The following is an 18,512-nucleotide window of genomic DNA, read 5'->3' as shown; positions in this document are numbered from 1 at the left end:
GTCCCCTGGAATGACACTGGGCTGAAAGCCCGGACTTTATCTGGTTCCTTGTTCACTTCCTCTCGGGAAGTACACGGCAGACAAAGTCCTCATTAACAGGCATGAAAAATGGGGTGCCAACGAACTCGGGGCTTTCTGGTTTCAGTCAACATCCTGCAGGGCTCCTTCCTGCTTCCCCCTTGGAAAAGTTTGGCTCCCTCCTTCTGCCACGTTTATTTGTGTGCGGCTGGCATTTCCTGATTCTCCCATTCTTAATCCTGTTTATTCTTCGTTCTCTGTTTGTTTCCCTTCAACCCTCTGACTCCCAGCTACACTTCTTTTTCTATTTTCTTTCTTTTCTTTTTTTGTAATGTGTATGAGTGTTTCACTCACATGTATGCCTGTGCACCGCGTGTGTGCCTGGTGCAGCAGGTCACTCACATGTATGCCTGTGCACCGCGTGTGTGCCTGGTGCAGCAGGTCACTCACATGTATGCCTGTGCACCGCGTGTGTGCCTGGTGCAGCAGGTCACTCACATGTATGCCTGTGCACCGCGTGTGTGTGCCTGGTGCAGCAGGTCACTCACATGTATGCCTGTGCACCACTTGCTTGCCTGGTGCAGCAGGTCAGAAGAGGGTGTTGGATCCCTGGGACTGGAGTTCCTCAGTGTTCTGAGCCACCCTGTGGGTGCTGGGAATTGAACCCTGGTCCTCTGGAAGAGCAGTCAGTGATCTTAACCACTGAACTATCTTACCTCCTGGTTGCACTGTCTAGCTCCTCCTCCTCCCCCTCCTTTCTCTCCTCTCCCTCCCCTCCCCCCTCCATTAATCTCCAATAGAGAACCAGCAAGCAAGTCAATCCTTCATTTAAATTTTCCAGCAGACTTGTAACAGCTTAGTGCTTGCGCCATTGTGCCATTCACTTCTTTTTTTTTTTAAAGATATATTTATTATTATTATTTATACAGTATTCTGCCCACACGTGTGCCTGCCCACCACAAGAAGACACCAGATCTCATTACAGGTGGTTGTGAGTCACCATGTGGTTGCTGGGAATTGAACTCAGGACCTTCAGAAGAGCAGACAGTGCTCTTAACCTCTGACTTCTTTTTATTTCTTGAGCGGTTGCACAGGTCACAGTAAGTTTCCTGTCAGTCTCGCAGCAAGCAGGAATGCAACTATCTTCTTTCACCAGCACACAAGGCGCTGTTTCAGTTTGGCCAAGATAAACTAGTTCTTAATGGAGGAAATAAAGTCTTTTATGGCAATTAAGATAGACGTGTTTGCTTTCTTTGCTTTCCCTCTGCAAGATCAGTGGTGGCGTGTGCTTCCCCCCCCTTCTCTCCTTCCACCCTGTGGGCTCTGGTGTTAAACTCAGGTCACCCGCTTTGCCATCAATCTCTCTTACTCACTGAACCATCTTGCCGGGACTTGCTCATTCTCATTTGAGAGAGAGAGAGAGCCTCAGACTACAGTCCAAGCTCACCTAGAACTTGCTGTCTAGTCTAGGCTAGCCTCAAAAAGTCACAGCGATCTATCTGCTTCAGCCTCCTGAGTGAGGGGACTGCAGGTGTCAGCCACCAAGCCTGGCTGAAATACATTCCAACCTTCCTTCCTGCAGAGCTGGGCAGCGCACACTCATTTACCCACTCACACATGTCACCCACCGCAGCGAGGGTGAGGTGAGAGACAATTTCCAAATCGATGTGGAGGCCGAGGGTAAAGTTTAGAGACAGAGCACCTTTCTGGCATGCTAGATGGTCCATATTTGATCCCCAGGGAGACACACACACACACACACACACACACACACACACACACACACACGCATGCGCCGTCATGTGTGCTTGTATGTCGCTCGTCACCTCTCAACCTGCCATAATTCTGTGGCCTGTTGCATCCCAGTGGCATCTGTGGCCTGTTGCATCCCAGTGGCATCTGTGGCCTGGTGCATCCCAGTGGCATCTGTGGCCTGTTGTGTCCCAGTGGCATCTGTGGCCTATTGTATCCCAGCAGCATCTGTGGCCTGTTGCATCCCAGTGGCATCTGTGGCCTGTTGTGTCCCAGTGGCATCTGTGGCCTGTTGTATCCCAGTGGCATCTGTGGCCTGTTGTATCCCAGCTGTATCTGTGGCCTGTTGCATCCCAGCAGCATCTGTGGCCTGTTGCATCCCAGCAGCATCTGTGGCCTGTTGCATCCCAGCTGTATCTGTGGCCTGTTGTGTCCCATGCTTATCATATGCCCCTGTAAGTCCTAGATTAGGTGGCAGATGCAGGAAGAGTGTTGTCGGGTCCCATCCCTCGAACCCCCAAGGGCCACAGCCATTACAAAGTGAGCTGTAGCTTCCCACCAAGGCCAGATGCCAGTTCAATCTCCCAGAGCTCCCTGAGAGGCCTGAGGCAGTGATCAGGCCTCCAAGGTCAGGCTCATAGCCCCTGAGCTGAAGCTGCACCATTTGAGGGCTCGCTAAGGGGTAGTATCGATGCTCAGCCTGACAGGAGGAGGAGACAAATGTCTGGGTGTGTCGACAAAGGAGATTTTAGATTAAGCTAGTTGAGTTGACAGGACTCGCCCTAAGTTTGGGCGGCACCACCCCTCGGAGAGGAGTCTTACCCTGGATGAAGAGAAGAAAGTGACCCGAGCACCATCTCTCTCTCGGCTTCTTGATTGTGAACGCAATGTGACCCGATGCCTTGCGCTCCACTGCCGTGCCCTCCTTGCTATGACGGACCACGCCCTCAAACTGTGACTCCCCCAAACAACCCTCCCTTTCTTACATTACATTTATCAGGTATTTTGTGTCAACAACGAGAAAAGTAACTAATAAAAGGACCAGTGCCATCTGGGTGTGGGGCATGAGAAGCCACCGGGGGCAGCTGAGAAGAGTACAGTCCAGCCTTGGCAGGGAGAGGGAGAGGGAGGACACAAGGCTCCTTATCACCCAGTAAAGGAGTGACTCTAGCCAAGTGTATGACAAGAAGGCACTGGTTGGCTTGGGCCACCCAAAAACCACTCTCTTGCTTCCTTGGCTCCTCTGTGTGCAGGGAACAGATACTCTCTGAGATGTGTAGCCCTTTGATGCTTTCCTCCCTTGAAGGCTCTTCCCCCTGTTGTACGTGGAGTGTGTCCTGGAGTGGACAAAGCCTACAGAGTGTGGAGGTTGGAGGAAGGGCTACCAGGTGCCCTTGAGGTTCAGCAAAGGACAACTGGTCTTGCTCCTTACATTTTTTTTCTTTATTTTATGTGTATGGGTAATTTTGCCTGAATATATATATACACACACGTCTGTGCACCACTTTGTGTGCAGTGACCGCAGAGGCCAGAAGAAGGCGCTATATAGGCCAGTTTATGAGCTGCCCTGTGGATTCCGGGACTTGAAACCTAGGTCCCCTGGACGATCAGCTAGTGCTCTCAACCACTGAGCCGTTTGTCACTCCCGCCCCAAGCTTGCAATTTTACATCTTACAACTCTGCCTAGAGCAAAGTAGATCTCACTGGGTCTGTTGACTACTTCCCTGGCCAGAGACTCCGTCCTGAGACTTTGAGATTGGAGTTCAGGCGGGGTGGTGGTGGCGCATGCCTTTAATCCAAGCACTCAGGAGGCAGAGGCAGAGGCAGAGGCGGGTGGATCACTGTGAGTTTAAGGCCAGCCTGGTCTACAAAGCGAGTCCAGGACAGCCAAGACTACACAGAGAAACCCTGTCTCGGAGGAAAAAACAAACAAACAAACAAAAGATCGAAGTTCAAAACTCCTTCCCCACCGCTTTGCTATCCGACCCATCTTGGGAACTCCAGCCCCAGGCTAAGCAGGAACACACTAACTTGGCTTTCCTGCTTATCTGGCTTGAGGTGCTGCCTCCCTGAGTCACAGCCTCCTATGTAAGGACAACTGGACTGCCCGTGCTACCATGACCCTTGACACCCATGACCCACCCTGCAAACAACCGTTTTCTTCTGAAAAACCTTCGAACTCTATTGCCTATGACTAAGTTCTGAGAGGGAGCAGAAACAAAGCCTATGACCTCGGGACTCACATCCGGACCAGGCAAATGTGCGATTGCTGATATATATATATATATATATATATATATATATATATATATATATATATATATATATATACACTGGCTGGTTAGATCCTGATGCCTGGGCCCTTCTCGGCTGCAGTTCTGTTGGGTTGGTAGTATCCCAGAACCCCTGTGGAGGTGGACACTAAACCTCACTGCTTCCCTGGGTCCCCCATGATGATCCTGGCTTATTGCCTCCACTCCTTATGACTGGAGCGAGACTCCCACAGAAACACACCGGTTTGTAATCCAAAGCCATTTCCCTGACACACAGACTGAATTTAGGACTAGGATGAGGGGGTAAGAATTTGGGAGTGTGGCTGGGAAAATGTTCCAGAAACAGCACCAAAGAGGTGGGAGGGAGGGAAACTGACACCGGCCCTTAGCCTCAGCCCTAGCTTTCACTTAGGCCATTCCAGGGTGGCGCATGCCCTCACGTCTTTAAAGAAGTTTCTAAGTACCTTCCCGTCTTCCTGGACCGCGGAATAACACCCCCACACCCCCACCTGCGCCACAAGGCTCATTGAGTTCTATTGTTAGTCCTCGGAAGGGCGAAGGAGCCCAGTGACAGCCTCATCCTTAAGGCACTGACTGCTTCTGCCCTGAGATGTGCCTGGGACTCCAACTTGAAACTGGCCCCTTCTCCTTGGTGCCCGTCTCACACCTTCACCTTAAAGCCGACATGAGATTAAGGCGTGGGATTCTCTGGCCATCTTTCCTCGTGTCTCCCCGATCCCTGCAGGTGTCCCGGCCCCCGTCTTCCCGTGTCCCTTCCCTGCAGGTGTCCCGGCCTCCGTCTTCCCGTGTCCCTCCACACACATTCTGTTCCGTCTCCTGCACCTGCTGCAGCCAGCTGCGGCTCATCCCGGATCCCAGTCCCTCTGGGCGGCGGGGTGTGTGTGTGTGTGTGTGTGTGTGTGTGTGTGTGTGTGACAGTGACAGCTTACACCTGGCTTTCTCTCCAGAGTAGGGTAGGTGGATTCTGGGTCTTTTGCCTCACTGTATCACAGCTACCGACACTACAGCGTGGTCTAGACCAGTGGTTCTCAACCCCCCCCAGTGCTATGACTCTTTTCACTGTTAGTTCATAACTGTAACTTTGTTACTGTAATATAAATATCTGACATGCAGAATGTATGATACGTGACCCCCGTGAAAGGGTCATTCAAACCCCAAATGGGTCATGACCTATAGCTTGAGAACCACTGTAGACTCACGGGTGCTATTTGTACCCTTCTCGGGTTATTCTGTGAGTAAATTTGGCCTTTGTGGGCTGACACTAATGCCAATTTAGTGATAATCTTCACTGAGGGATTGCCAGTGTCTGGCGGCATCTGCCAGGCTCTTCATGTGTGTCATTGTTACAACAGGGCCGGAGACACAGCTCGGTGGCTAAGGCATATTTACTTCTTCCTACAGAGGAACCAAGTCTGCTTCCAGCACCCACATCAGGCATCTTAGAGCCGCCGTGGCCCCGACTCTGAGTGGCTCTAGCACCCTCTTCTGGCTTCTATGGGCATTTGCGCTCACAGGCACACGCCCACACACGGACACACAGATGTATACTTAAGGAAAGAAAAAAAAAAATCTTCAGGGGCTGGAGGGATGGCTCAGCAGGTAAAAACAGACACCGCTCTGGCAGAGGCCCTGAATTCAGCTCCCAGCAGTCTCACTGGGAAGCTCACAGGGCCTGTAACACACTCTCTTTTGGCTTCCTTGGACACTTATACTCAAGTACATATCCCAAATACACACACACACACACACACACACACACACACACACACACACACACACATGAGAGAGAGAGAGAATGTTAAAAATTTGCGAAAAAGGAAATCTTAGGGGAAAAAAGTCATAGTCAGACAGTGGTGGCGCACACCTTTAATCCCAGCACTCAGGAGTCAGAGGCAGCGAGGCCCAGACTGATAGAAGCATTTGCTCTAGGAAGAGACCAGCAGAATCAAGTCCCAGACACAGCCTTTTCAGCCAAGTCACACACATACATTAGCTGCTCTGCATGCGGTGCCATAAACATATAGATTATCTCCACAAAATATTTTCATAGCCGACTAACATGATTCTCACATGTAAGAGTGGCGATTTGAGCTATCTTGAGAATAAAATATTCAAAATACATTCTCCTTATTGGCTCTATTATGCAGTTTTATAGGCTTAGATTTTTGGAGTCAGACGTTTATGTTTTAATATTTTTGTCCCAGAGATTTTTTTTTAATAAAACAGATCAACAGTGGAAAGTCATGAGAACAGAGACCACAGAAACTGGCAGATGACAGAACCCATGCAACCCGGCCAAAGAAAGAAGGGGGTGCTGAGAGCCCTCGGCATCTCCACTGCTTTTGGTGGGTTTCCATCTCTAGGCAGAAAATGCAGGGAAGAAAAGGGGAGAAAAAAAAATCTATGCTCCTGCACTGAGGGTAGTGGAAATGCACATTTACAATTCTCAGACCAGGATGGTCTTTCCAGACCTTATTTTGGTGTTTTTTTGTTTTTGTTTTTGTTTTTGTTTTGTTTGTTTGTTTTCGTTAGGTTTTTCGAGATAGGGTTTCTCTGTGCAACAGCACTGGCGGCCTTAGCCTCACTTTGTAGACCAGGCTGTCCTGGAACTCACAGAGACCCACCCACCTCTGCCTCCCGAGTGCTGGGTTAAAAGTGTGCGCTGCAGATCTTTGTGATGCTAGCAGCACGGCAGAAAATCAGTCTGATTGGCTGGCAGTGTCCTTCCTTTCTTTTTTTTTTTTTAAAGGGTTTTTGTTGTTGTTGAGACAGAGTTTCTCTGTGTAACAACAGTCCTGGCTGTCCTGGACTTGCTTTTGTAGACCAGGCTGGCCTCGAACTCAGCAATACGCCTGTCTCTGCTGGGTTTAAAGGCGTGGGCAACCTCGCCTGGCGGCAGCATCCTTTCTAGGCTCTGTCAATAGAGGGCGCTAGTAAGAGACATCCAGGTTGAAGGGGGGACTTCCGGTTCTCTTCCTGTTTCCGTGAGCGTCACCATGTCAACGCCTACGGAATCAGAGGTCGTTCGTTTTACTTTTGTAACTACACTGTGGCCAGCTTACAGGAACAACCCCTGCTGCCTCTGAGAGGTCTGGATCTCAGCCTAGGGCCAATGGGAGACCTCAGCTCGAGTTGAGCCATGCTCCCTTGCTCAGAGGTCTGAGTTTATGCTTGTAGGGGCTCTCTATCCAAATTTCAATTTTGGTTTTTCGCCTTTCTCCATTTCTCCAGGCAAGGAGTGGAAGAGCAGTAGCTGCTTCCAATGGCTCCTGCCTGAATGTCACCAACGTTATCAGTTACTATTTTATTCGTAGTTCCTTTGGGTTTGAGGTGCTGGTGATTAAACCCAGAATTTCACATACGCAACATAAGCGCTCTGGCACAGATCTGTGCTCCTAACCTAAGATAAGTCCCTTATATTTGTTTTGTTCAGATATTTGCTAGGGGATGCTGGTCTTCGCTAGTGGTGGCTTGGAATGAGGCAAATGGCGGCAGCTTTGAAGAAGACACCCCACGGTACAACCCATTTTTCAGACTGTCAGCAGTGCTCAGCTGTCAGATGTCATGGTGAGATCCAGTCTCTGGACAGCTGTGGGCATTTCTGTGACCCACAGGTTACTACAGCCACCACAGACAGACACAGGGACAAATATGTTTTTCAAACTAGTGTACACTGTACAAGGTCAAGAGTCTCATTATGACAGCTTTTATATATATATATAATATGCTTTGATTATATTCATCTATTGCCCTGTATTTTCTCCCACATTTGCTTTGCCTTTCTATATCCTTAATAGCCCCTTGTTACTTTTGCAAGGGTCCCCTCCCCAGGCCAGAGTCCACAGGAGAGCAAACATGCTGTACCTGACTTTATGAGACTGCTTTTCTATTCATCTGTTGATAGGCATCTGAGTGGTTTCCTTAATTGTCATAAATTTTTGCTACAATAAACGGGAGTCTGCAAGTACTTGACCTGGGTGTCTTCAGGTGTATAATCAAAAATGGAATAGCTGGCTCACAAGAGTTTAATTTTTATTTCTTCTTTTTGAGGAATCTGCATACTGATTTCCATAGTGGCCGGACTAATTTACATTCGCACCATCAAAGTACAAATGTTCACCAACCCTACCAACAATTGCTGGGTTTTCTTATTATAGCTATGCTCTGTTTATTGTTAAATTCATTTTTAAAGATGTATTTTTCTTATGTATATATGTGTCTGTTTTCATGACTGTAAGCCATGTGAGTGTAAGTTACTGTGGAGGCCAGAAGAGGGCGCTGGATCCCCCTGGAGCTGGAGTTACTGGCAGCTGTGCATGCTGGGAACCAAACCAAACTCTGGCTTTCTTCAAGTGGAGCAAGTGTTCTTGACCACTGAGCCATCTTTCATGCCCCTATGCAGAAGCTTTTTGTAGGTTCCTGATCTTGTTTCTAAAGCCTTGAAGTGTCGCCCTTTTGTTTTCCTCTATTGGTTTCAGAGTTTCAGGTCTTCGGTGAAGGCTTCTGACCTGTTCTGAATTGGTTTTTGTACAGGAGGTGGGAGATAATGACCTAGTTTCACCTTCCCAGCTTTCCCAGAACCACCTGCGAAAGAGGCTGTCTTTTCTATAATACATATTTTTAGCCCCCCTTTAAAAAAAAATCAGGAATCCGATGCCAGTTTCAGTGTAGATTTCGTTTTGTTTTGACACAGAGTCTCCTTACACAGTCCTGTAGAACAAGCTGGCCCACCTAGCTCCGTCTCCCATGTGCTGTGATTGAAGGCATGCCCGTCACACCCAAAACAAAACGCCTTCTGCTCCTTTGTTCCACGTGTCGCTTTTATGCTAAGCGCAGACTGGTTTTTTGCCACAGTGTCTCTGCCGTGTACTTTGAAGTCAGGAATTCTGATATTTCTAGTACTGCTTTTTATTCCTAACTTTGGGATTCTCTTTTCCTTCTTTAAAAAGTGATCTGGGCCGGGCATGGTGGCGCACACCTTTAATCCCAGCACTCAGGAGGCAGAGGCAGGCAGATCTCTGTGAGTTCGAGGCCAGCCTGGTCTACAAAAGAGAGTCCAGGACAGCCAGGGTTTCTCTGTGTAGTCTTGGCTCTCCTGAGTGCTGGGATTAAAGGTGTGAGCCACCATGCCTGGCCCAGATCACTTTTCTAAATGGTCACTTTCTCAGTATTCTGCCAAACAAACGAAGCCTCTCCGTCTTTGTGCCTTTCTTCCTTTCCTGCTAGGTCTCAGTGCTAAGTCTCAGACATTGCCTACGTAGGTGTCAGGCCGTCTGTACGGGCGGGCGAGGCGAAGCCGGACTACAGGAGGATTCCTGATGGTCAGATAAAACCCGGCACTCCTCAGGGACTTGGGAAGCAGGTTGCAATCTGCCAAAAAGGAGCCGCTCCTCTTACCCCTGGCGCACGGCGCAGAAGGCTCCATGGACATAGACCTGCGCTTGCTTTCCGGAGCCCTCCAGGCTCTCTCAGTGCCTCTTTACAAGCGCTTGTCACACATTTCAAACTAGCATCCCAGCTCTTCTCCTTTCCCTCCCTCCTTTTAATAAGGGACAAAGTTATTTCCTTCGCCCCGCGGTTCACCGGCTCTAGCAGACAGCCCTGGCCGCGTCCAGTCTGTTTCTTCTGTCCCCTTTGAGCTCTTCCAGATGTATCTGGATACTTTCTCTTGTGTGTCCATGCCCATTCTTTTCTCTCTGCTCTAGACTCTGAATATTGTGTGTCTGTCTGTCTCTGTCTGTCGATCTATCTCTCATGCACAATAAAAACCTTCCCCATAGCCATGGAGCTGTCACATCAGCAGTTTCTTTACGATGCCTCCTTGTATACATCCGGTGCCAAAACTCTAGCACACATTTAGTGCTTCATAGTTTCTTTCTTTCTTTTGTTTTTGTTCTTTGTTTTTTAGACAAAGTCTCGCTGTGTAGCCTTGGAACTCACCATGTAACCCAGGCTGGCCTTGAACTCTGAGATACACCAGCTTCTGCCCGGTGAGTGCCGGCCATGAATCACCGGGCCCAGCTGACTCATCGCTTTCATTGTCCAGATTTTTAATGTCTTTGGCTAACTAAGCTTTAGTCCTAGTTGGATTTGTTTGGTTTTGAGGCTAGTGTGCTTGGCACTGGCACTGGCTTCCTGACATTTTTTCACAGTGAGTTGCTGGTGCACAGAAAAGTCACTGATTTGTTGTTGATTCTGTATCTTCCTCCTTGCCTGAGGGTGTTTCTTAGATTGAAGTCTTTTGGTGGGGTTTCAGGTCTTGTAGGGTCATATCACTTGGCAATTTGCCTTCTTTTTTTATTTTTATTTTTATTTGTATCTTTTTATTTCTTCCTTTTGTCCCAGCGGTAATCGTTTTCGAGGATGAACTGGTTTTCATATCTCTCTCTCTCTCTCTCTCTCTCTCTCTCTCTCTCTCTCTTCTGTGTGTTTGTGTGTGTTTAAAATAAGAAAAAAATCCTTGGATATTTACACTGTCTCTGTTTCCTGAGATGGCCCAGGAGCACAAGGAATGATATTTTTACTCCCTAACAGAAGGAGACCCTGCGTACCTGTGTTTGGGGTGGGGGAGGAAGTGGCTTGCAAGTTTCTTGCATGAGCACTGAGTTTCTAGTGACCAGTATCAGGCAGGAGGGCATAGGTTGGAACCGGAATCCTCTGGGTGAAATGCTTTCTTGCTTTCTCAGACGTGACTCGTGCTTGGGAACACAGTCCCGAACGGTTTACCTAAGCTCACTCCCTTTTCTGAGACCAGGAAGTCAAAAGGTGAGTGACAGAGCCACCTGCTGCTCTCTCCTTTGCATAGGTTTAAGAGGAGCCTGGAGGAGCTCAGTGGAGGCTTGTGAACTTCTGGAGGTAAGAAGACCGGGACTCTGGGGTTAAGTTACCTCCATAGAGTCACAGCCTTCATCCCACAGACTCACCCCGGTGGAGAAAGCTCCCCCAAGCAGCCAAGAATCTAGCAAAGGTGAGAGCTTCCTTCATTTTCCTTAAATCTTACCAAGAGTTGTTACTAAAGTGGATACAATCTTTTGTTTGCTTGTTTGTTTGTTTGGTTTGGTTTTTCAATACAGAGTTTCTCTGTATAGCTTTGACTGTCCTAGACCAGGCTGGCCTCAAACTCAGAGCTATCCACCTGCCTCTGCCTCCCAAGTGCTGGGATTAAAGGCGTGCGCCACCGCTGCCTGGTGGATAAAATCTTATGTCCAAAGAAATGGACCAGAGGAAAAGATCCTGTTGGAAGGATGTGCTCTGTATAGTTTTAATTTTTTGTTCAGGATGGGCATTTTCTTCCCTTGTAAGTTTGGTTTTCTTTGGAGATATTCGAGACCCTGGGTGGTACTTAAAAGGTAGGCGTGGCTTGTGGAATAAGCACCAGGCTCATAGGTATGAAGACTCCAGAAGGCAGAAGTGGAGAGAACTCGCCAGTCTTCTAACACGTGTGGTATTTGAGAAGAACTCAGCTTCTGTTTTTCTCTCACAAAAGGAGTCTAGTGATGACTCATTGGTTGTGACGCTCAAATGGGACAGTGTAAGGAACTCACCCTAGTTCACAGGTGACAGTGAAGTCCCGGGCACGGAATAATCTTAAACCACATGTAGTATTTGACTGAGTGCTCTTAAGTTTTGGGTAATCAATTGCTTTAGGTTTCTTTCTCTGTCTCTTCTTCTTCTTCTTCTTCTTCTTCTTCTTCTTCTTCTTCTTCTTCTTCTTCTTTTTTTTGTTGTTGTTGTTTGGGACAGGTTCTCTATATAGCTCAGGCTGGCCTAAATTCACTATGAGGATAGGCTGGCCTCAAACTCAGAAGACTGCCTGCCTCTGCCTCCTGAGTGCTAGGATTAAAGGTGGGTGCTACCATGTCCAGCTATTTAATGTTCCACTAAGGACATTTTAAAATGAAAAGTTAGCCAGAAACAAGACCTGAGTTTTGGTTGGTATGGGGCGAGGAGAGTCTTAACGCAGAGATTAACAAATAGAAACAAGACCTGAGTTTTGGCTGGTATGGGCGAGGAGAGTCTTAACGCAGAGATTAACCAATAGAAACATCATTTCCTTTTATAGCCCATGCTAGCGTCAATTTCATGCTTTTCTTTTCAGACCTAGAAATTCTAGACCCTGGATAAAAGTTCTGTCCCAGGCAGCAAGGGGTCGGGGAGAGGGAAAATGGATGAAAGGGTGGGGACATCCTCCAGCTAATTTTACCTTCAGAGAGTTCAGCTCTGTGCTTCCCTCGAGCTGGCTGCTTTGTAGGGCAGTGTTAAGTCTCCCTGGGCAAGCCTGGTGGATGGGCTCCTTCCTTCACTAAGCGATTTCTCCAGAGAAGAGATCTCTCTGCTGTCAGTTTGGAGTTGAACTTGACATTCTTGGGAAACCACACATTTGGTTAGTTTATAATCGGAGGCTCTTTGTTCTCTTCAGAGAACCCTCCCTCCTCCTCTGCTCCCCACCGGTGGAGATGATCCCCTGGAGGAAGCTCTGCTGGAGCTATCACGCGTGGACTCTGGGCTGCTACATGCTGCTGGCTGTCATCGCCCTAAAACTGTCCCTCAGACTGAAGTGTGACTTCGGCGTCGTGGACGGGGAGCTTCGAAGCCAGTACTGCAGGGATTTCCTGTACAAGACCCTGAAGCTGCCGGCAAAGAGGTCCATCAACTGTTCGGGGGTCACTCGAGGGGAGCACGGAGCGGTGATCCAGGCTCTGCTGAATAACCTGGAGGTTAAGAAGAAGCGGCAGCCCTTCACAGAGGCCAACTACCTTAGCATGGCAGCCGACTGTGAGAGCTTCAAGGCCAAAAGGAAGTTCATACAGTTTCCACTGAGCAAAGCAGAGGCTGACTTTCCCATTGCTTACTCCATGGTGGTTCACGAGAAGATCGAGAACTTTGAAAGGCTGCTGAGAGCTGTGTACGCCCCTCAGAACATATACTGTGTCCACGTGGACCGGAAGTCTCCAGAAACGTTCAAGCAGGCAGTCAGGGCTATTGTCTCGTGCTTCCCAAATGTCTTCATAGCTAGTAAGCTGGTGTCGGTGGTGTATGCTTCCTGGTCCAGGGTGCAGGCTGACCTGAACTGCATGGAAGACCTGCTCCAAAGCTCTGTGCCCTGGAAATACCTCCTGAACACTTGTGGGACAGACTTTCCCATCAAGACCAACGCTGAGATGGTCCAGGCCCTCAAGCTGTTGAATGGGCAGAACAGTATGGAGTCGGAGGTGCCACCTGCACATAAGAAGTCCCGCTGGACTTACCACTTTGAGGTGAGAGACACCTTGTACATAACCAGCAAGAGGAAGACCCCTCCGCCTAATAACATGACCATGTTCACTGGGAACGCCTACATGGTGGCTTCTCGAGGCTTCGTTGAACATGTGTTAAGCAACTCCAAAGCCCAGCAGCTGATCGAATGGGTAAAAGACACCTACAGCCCCGATGAGCACCTTTGGGCCACCCTCCAGCGTGCCTCGTGGATGCCCGGATCAGCTCCCCTGCACCCCAAATTCGACCTCTCAGACATGAGAGCCATCGCAAGGCTAACCAAGTGGCAGGACCACGAGGGAGACATCGAGGACGGGGCGCCTTACACACCTTGCTCTGGGACTCACCAGCGGGCTGTCTGTGTTTACGGGTCGGGGGACCTGCACTGGATGCTTCAGAACCACCACCTCTTGGCCAACAAATTTGACCCTAAGGTGGATGATAACGTCCTTCAGTGTTTAGAGGAGTATTTACGTCACAAGGCCATCTACGGGACTGAACTGTGAGACACACTGCAAGATGGTTGCTACCCGTGTGGCAGAGAAAAAAATATGCCAGGATCTACTGGGGCAATATGGGGTGGCATCTGGGGTTCCGGACTCCATGTGTCTCTGAGGACGAGGGGCTTGCTCTTGAAGAGCAGGTAAGTAGACCTGTGGCCCTCGTGAGCTGCTGCCGGTGAAGGTGGCTGTATTCTCTCCCCAACAGCCGCTCTTTGTCTTTCTCACAGAGCCAGAACGAGGAATACTGTCCTTTGGGAGGATAGAAGGGTGGACACGCGACCAGGGACTCTGATTTTGGCTGAAGCCTTCCTGTCAGGTTCTCCCAGAGACTCTGTTTCAAATACTCCTGGGGTTGGTCATGGTGTGGCGGTGGGGAACCGTTAGTGAAAAGGCCCTCCCCGTTTGTATAGCTAACTTAAAATAAATAGCTTCTAAACCAAAGTCCCACCCCTGCAGTGTTGTCTATGAGCCCAGAAATAATCTAAGCAGATGAAATGTGTGAGGCTTGCTTGTTGAGCACAGGAACGCCGCCACAGCAGGCCGTGCATATGGCCAACTGGGCCACGGGGAGAGCTCCATCCTTACTGTAAGCCTTCCTACTTTTGTTTACATTGGTAGATTCTGACTTTTCCATAAGAGGCAGGACAGAGGGGTTTAACCAGTTTGCCGATTACGTTCTTAGAAGAAGCATTGTGGTAGCCTCATGGCCAAAGCGTACTCTCCTGTATCAGCAGCCATTTCATGGGAGCTCCCTTTGGTAGGGGTAGCCGCTGCACTGTTAGAATTAGGCTGAAAGTTAACTCTGCCTTGCTAATCCAAGATGCCTGGGAACTCTGTGTTTACAGCCTCTTGAATCAAAGCCTCTTTATTTCATTACGCAATTATCAGGCTCTCTATTTGCCACTCTGGAGAACATGCATTTCTCTGTGGGGACACAGTAATGTATGTAAATACATACATATAAATGCCAACATATGTAAATTTATGGGGACACATTTCCCCAGTGAAATCGCTTCCTCTCGAAGACCCTGAACTAATTGTTGGTGAGTGTGCATTCTATTCTGTAAGGGGTGCTAAAAGCTGTAAGCAGAACCTTTGAATATGGTTTAGCTGACTTTGTGTAGCTCTGGCTGTCCTGGAGCTCACTTTGTAAATCAGGCTGGCCTCAAACTCAAGAGATCCACCTGCCTCTGCCTCCCCAATGCTGAGATTGAAGGCATGCGCCACCATGCCAGAAGAAAGGCTATTTCAAAGTGAGCTGCTGCTTCTTCTTCTTCTTTTTCTTCTTCTTCTTCTTCTTTTTCTTCTTCTTCTTCTTCTTTTTCTTCTTCTTCTTCTTCTTCTTCTTCTTCTTCTTCTTCTCCTCACCATCATCACCATCATCATCATAAATATTTGGCTCCCTGGGTAATGGGCATTGTCACCACAAACCTACTCACTGCTGCAGTATTGATTCCTTTGGCTCTTGCTCCCAGCTTTATCTCAGAGGTGACTGTGTCATGAAATCTGATGCCAGCAGCGGTGACTATTTCTGGTCTTTCCTTGAGGAGGAAGGAAGAGCAGCTACTGCCTGTGGGATGTGTGCAGAAGATGCAACATCCTGAGGAGAGAAGCCAGGCCCTGGCTTCGTGGTCAGTTCCCTAAAAGTTTTCATATGAACTGAGCTCTAGCTTCTCATATAAACATATTCAAGCTGTTGGTCTGTGGACCTGTCATGTTTTGTGAAATATGTTTCTAGAAATTTTCCAAGCATTAAAATTTTCTCTAGAAAATGAGTCAGGTGGATGAAAGGAGCTAGTTTGTTTAACTAGCGTGAGGTCATGTGATCAGAGAGATCAAGCTTCTTGTTTGCTTGGAGTACTTTCAAGGTCACATGGGTAAGCCAGCACATCTGTTGGTTTTTCCTTCTTGAGTCTTATCTGTTTTCTTGTTTTGTTTTTTTGTTTTGTCTTTTCAAGACAGGGTTTCTCTGTGTAACAGTCCTGGCTGTCCTGGACTCACTTTTGTAGACCAGGCTGGCCTCGAACTCACAGTGATTCGCCTGTGTCTGCCTCCCTTGTTCAGGGATTAAAGGCGTGCGCCACCACTCCCAGCTCTATCTGGGTTTTGTTGCTGTTTTGTTTTGTTCTTACACTTTTCTCTGGAAAGAAAAAGCCTCATAAATGAATCGAGTGGTTATGCCTGCCTCACCTTCCAAGGGTTAAGTTTCCTTCTTGTTTTGATGTGCGGCCATCACCGAACTGTATTTTAATAACTGTGTTCTCCTTCCATGTGCTGCTCCTTCTGTTTGTTCTTGGCTTAGTGAAAGTTTATTGTGAGAAGAAAAAGCAGTTGCTAACTCTCGGGCATATAATTTAGTTGGAGAAGTCAGATAAGGTGTTTAAAGGTGAAGAGACTAAAATCATGCCTGCCTTAGGACCAAACCCAAGACCTATCCTTACGTGTTTCACTTAGTCACTATTTACTGCAAAGGCAGAGTACGTTAATGATTCTTACCTTCATGAACCTTGATGCACTGACAACCAATAAATAATTCATTCTACACATATGAACTCTGAGTTCTTGGTGTTTACCACCCATTGGTTTTGTTTTGTTTTGTTTTGTTTGTTTTCTGAGACAGGGTTTCTCTGTGTAGCCTTGGCTGTCCTGGACTCGCTTTGTAGACCAGGCTGGCCTCGAACTCACAGCAATCCACCTGCCTCTGCCTCCCCGAGTGCTGGGATTAAAGGCGTGCGCCACCACCGCCCGGCTTAGCACACATTGTTATTGAAATTGATTATAACACGTCTACAGTTGTGCGTGGAGGGAAGGGTGGCAGGACGCACACATGTCGTGGCTCGGGTGTGGTGGGACTGTTTGGGGGAGTCGGTTCTCTTCTTCCACCATGTGGGCCCCAGGATTGAACTAGGCTTCCTGGTAAGACCTGCTTAGCCACCTTGCTGGCCCCACATGTTGTGTTTGACACTGGGGATACAATAGTCAACAAAAATGTGAAAACTTCCACACTCACATTACTCATTATTAAAAGTGCCAAGTGCTAGAGAGAAATTGGAGGACGCGATGAAGACCGGGAAAGGAGAGTGCAGCGGTGTGAGGACCGTGTACGTCTTATAAGATGGCCAAGGAGGCCTCGGTGAAAACAGTACTCTCCGGTAGAGGTCTGAAGGGGGCAAGGGAAGAAGCCATGGAGAGTAATGAGAGAAGAACCCTAGGCCAAGAGGAGAGACTTGCAAGGCCTTTTAGCAAGAATGCACACGCCAAGTTTCAGAACAGCAAGGAAGCTAGTTTGCACAGAATGGAGAGGCAGACCCGTTGGACTCCTAGTAAAGAAAAAGGATGTAGTGGTTTAGCAACTGAGCAGGCCCAGAACTTGGGTCTCTGGTGAGTGTCTTCATGGCTGCATCAGATCTTGGTGGACACGGCATCATGGTGGGAACGCAGAGGGAGAGACAGGAAGCCAGATTCGGGGGTTATGGACCAGTCTTATTATTTTATAACAAGCCTCTTGCAAGGCTTGACAGAGGCACCAGAAGATGACATCGAAGCCAGGTGGTGGTGGCACGTGCCTTTAATCCCAGCACTCGGGAGGCAGAGGCAGGTGGATTGCTGTGAGTTCGAGGCCAGCCTGGTCTACAGAACGAGTCCAGGACAGCTAAGGCTACACAGAGAAACCCTGTCTCAAAAAAACAAACAAGGGCTGGAAAGATGGCTCAGAGGTTAAGAGCGCTGTCTGTTCTTTCAGGGGATCTGAGTTCAATTCCCAGCAACCACATGGTGGGCTCACAACCATCTATAATGTGATCTGGTGCCCTCTTCTGGCCTTCAGGCGTACAAGCAGATAAAGCACTCATGTACCTACAATCTTGTGCAGTGGAGGGGAAAGCGGGGAGGGGCCAGTCAGGGTGCTGCTCTTCTGCAAGTCCAGAGGGGAAGGTGTCTCTGGAAAAGGGGAGTTGACGGCTGTACCCAAACATGCTGAGGATAGCGAGGTGATTGTGATAACCAGCTCTAATCGGCCACCTCTTAGAACTTCCTGAGAGTTTCAGTGAGGTGCTGCTGATCCTGAGCTGTGCTGCAGGTGTGTCTGTGGGGGTTAAGTCAGCTGACTGACATGGGACGACACTGGCTAGCGCAGGTGGGCACCATTCTCTGAGCAGGAAGGAGGGCCCTAAGCCATAAAAGAGAGGAGAGATTTCTGTACTCCTAGAACCCAGGAGACAGGGGCAAAACTGTGAGTTTCAGGCCAGCCTGGACTCCATAGCAAGTTCCAGGCCAGCTGGACAACACAGGGAGACAAAAATAAATAAATAAATAAATAAATAAATAAATAAATAAAAAGTAGAGCAGGATGGGGGGGGAGGGAGCACGGACAGAACTGGGTGAAGAAATTGAGTGCTAAGCAAGCAAGGAAGGAAGCAAACAAGGAAGGAAACAAGCATGCATCTGTGTTTTTTGCTCTTGCTTGTAGATGTGACGTCAGTAGCTGTGTGAAGCTCCTGCCTTGGCCTGACCCTAGTGATGAACTGTAAGCTAGGATTGTAGGCCTAATGAACACTTCCTCCTTCAAACTCTCTCTCTCTCTCTCTCTCTCTCTCTCTCTCTCTCTCTCTCTCTCTCTCTCTCTCTCCTCGTCAGGATAGTTTATCACAGCAGCAGAAATGAGACCAGGACAGTGTGGCTAAAGACGTGG

General features: G+C 48.5%; 1 protein-coding gene and 1 pseudogene across 12 annotated transcripts in view; one reads left to right on the top strand and one right to left on the bottom strand.

Moving 5' to 3' along the window:
• LOC311598464 (large ribosomal subunit protein eL19-like) overlaps positions 1–4,910 on the bottom strand; it is a 50,258-nt pseudogene extending 45,348 nt beyond the window's left edge. The window contains exon 1 of the transcript in view: positions 4,717–4,910. The product of the transcript in view is annotated as a large ribosomal subunit protein eL19-like (transcript). The remainder of the gene's footprint in view (positions 1–4,716) is intronic.
• Positions 4,911–7,070: 2,160 nt separating this feature from the next.
• Positions 7,071–16,724, top strand: GCNT3 (glucosaminyl (N-acetyl) transferase 3, mucin type). Of its 11 annotated transcripts, none has more exons than XM_084783421.1 (6): positions 7,071–7,221; positions 7,498–7,631; positions 9,973–10,054; positions 10,870–10,919; positions 10,982–11,031; positions 12,484–16,723. In XM_084783421.1, the coding sequence occupies exon 6, from the start codon at positions 12,521–12,523 to the stop codon at positions 13,823–13,825; it is 1,305 nt and encodes a 434-aa protein (XP_084639547.1). In that variant the 5' UTR covers positions 7,071–7,221; positions 7,498–7,631; positions 9,973–10,054; positions 10,870–10,919; positions 10,982–11,031; positions 12,484–12,520; the 3' UTR covers positions 13,826–16,723. The 11 variants fall into 11 exon arrangements, 10 of the variants coding, with proteins under 10 accessions (XP_084639547.1, XP_084639546.1, XP_084639542.1 ...); XM_084783420.1 differs by lacking the exon at positions 10,870–10,919 and adding an exon at positions 10,751–10,829; XR_014779540.1 differs by lacking the exon at positions 9,973–10,054 and having other exon boundaries at positions 10,870–11,031; positions 12,484–13,962; positions 14,050–16,724.
• The last annotated feature ends 1,788 nt before the right edge of the window (positions 16,725–18,512 follow it).

Source organism: Acomys minous, assembly GCF_964271855.1.
Source record: "Acomys minous genome assembly, chromosome: 5".
Classification (NCBI taxonomy): Eukaryota; Metazoa; Chordata; class Mammalia; order Rodentia; family Muridae; genus Acomys; species Acomys minous.
The sequence above is the reverse complement of the archived record's forward strand: the minus strand, read 5'-3'. Positions and strand labels throughout refer to the sequence as shown.

Bases quoted from the DNA above. Each gene is read 5' to 3' on its own strand.
- GCNT3 (XM_084783423.1), top strand. From the start codon at position 12,521: ATGATCCCCTGGAGGAAGCTCTGCTGGAGCTATCACGCGTGGACTCTG.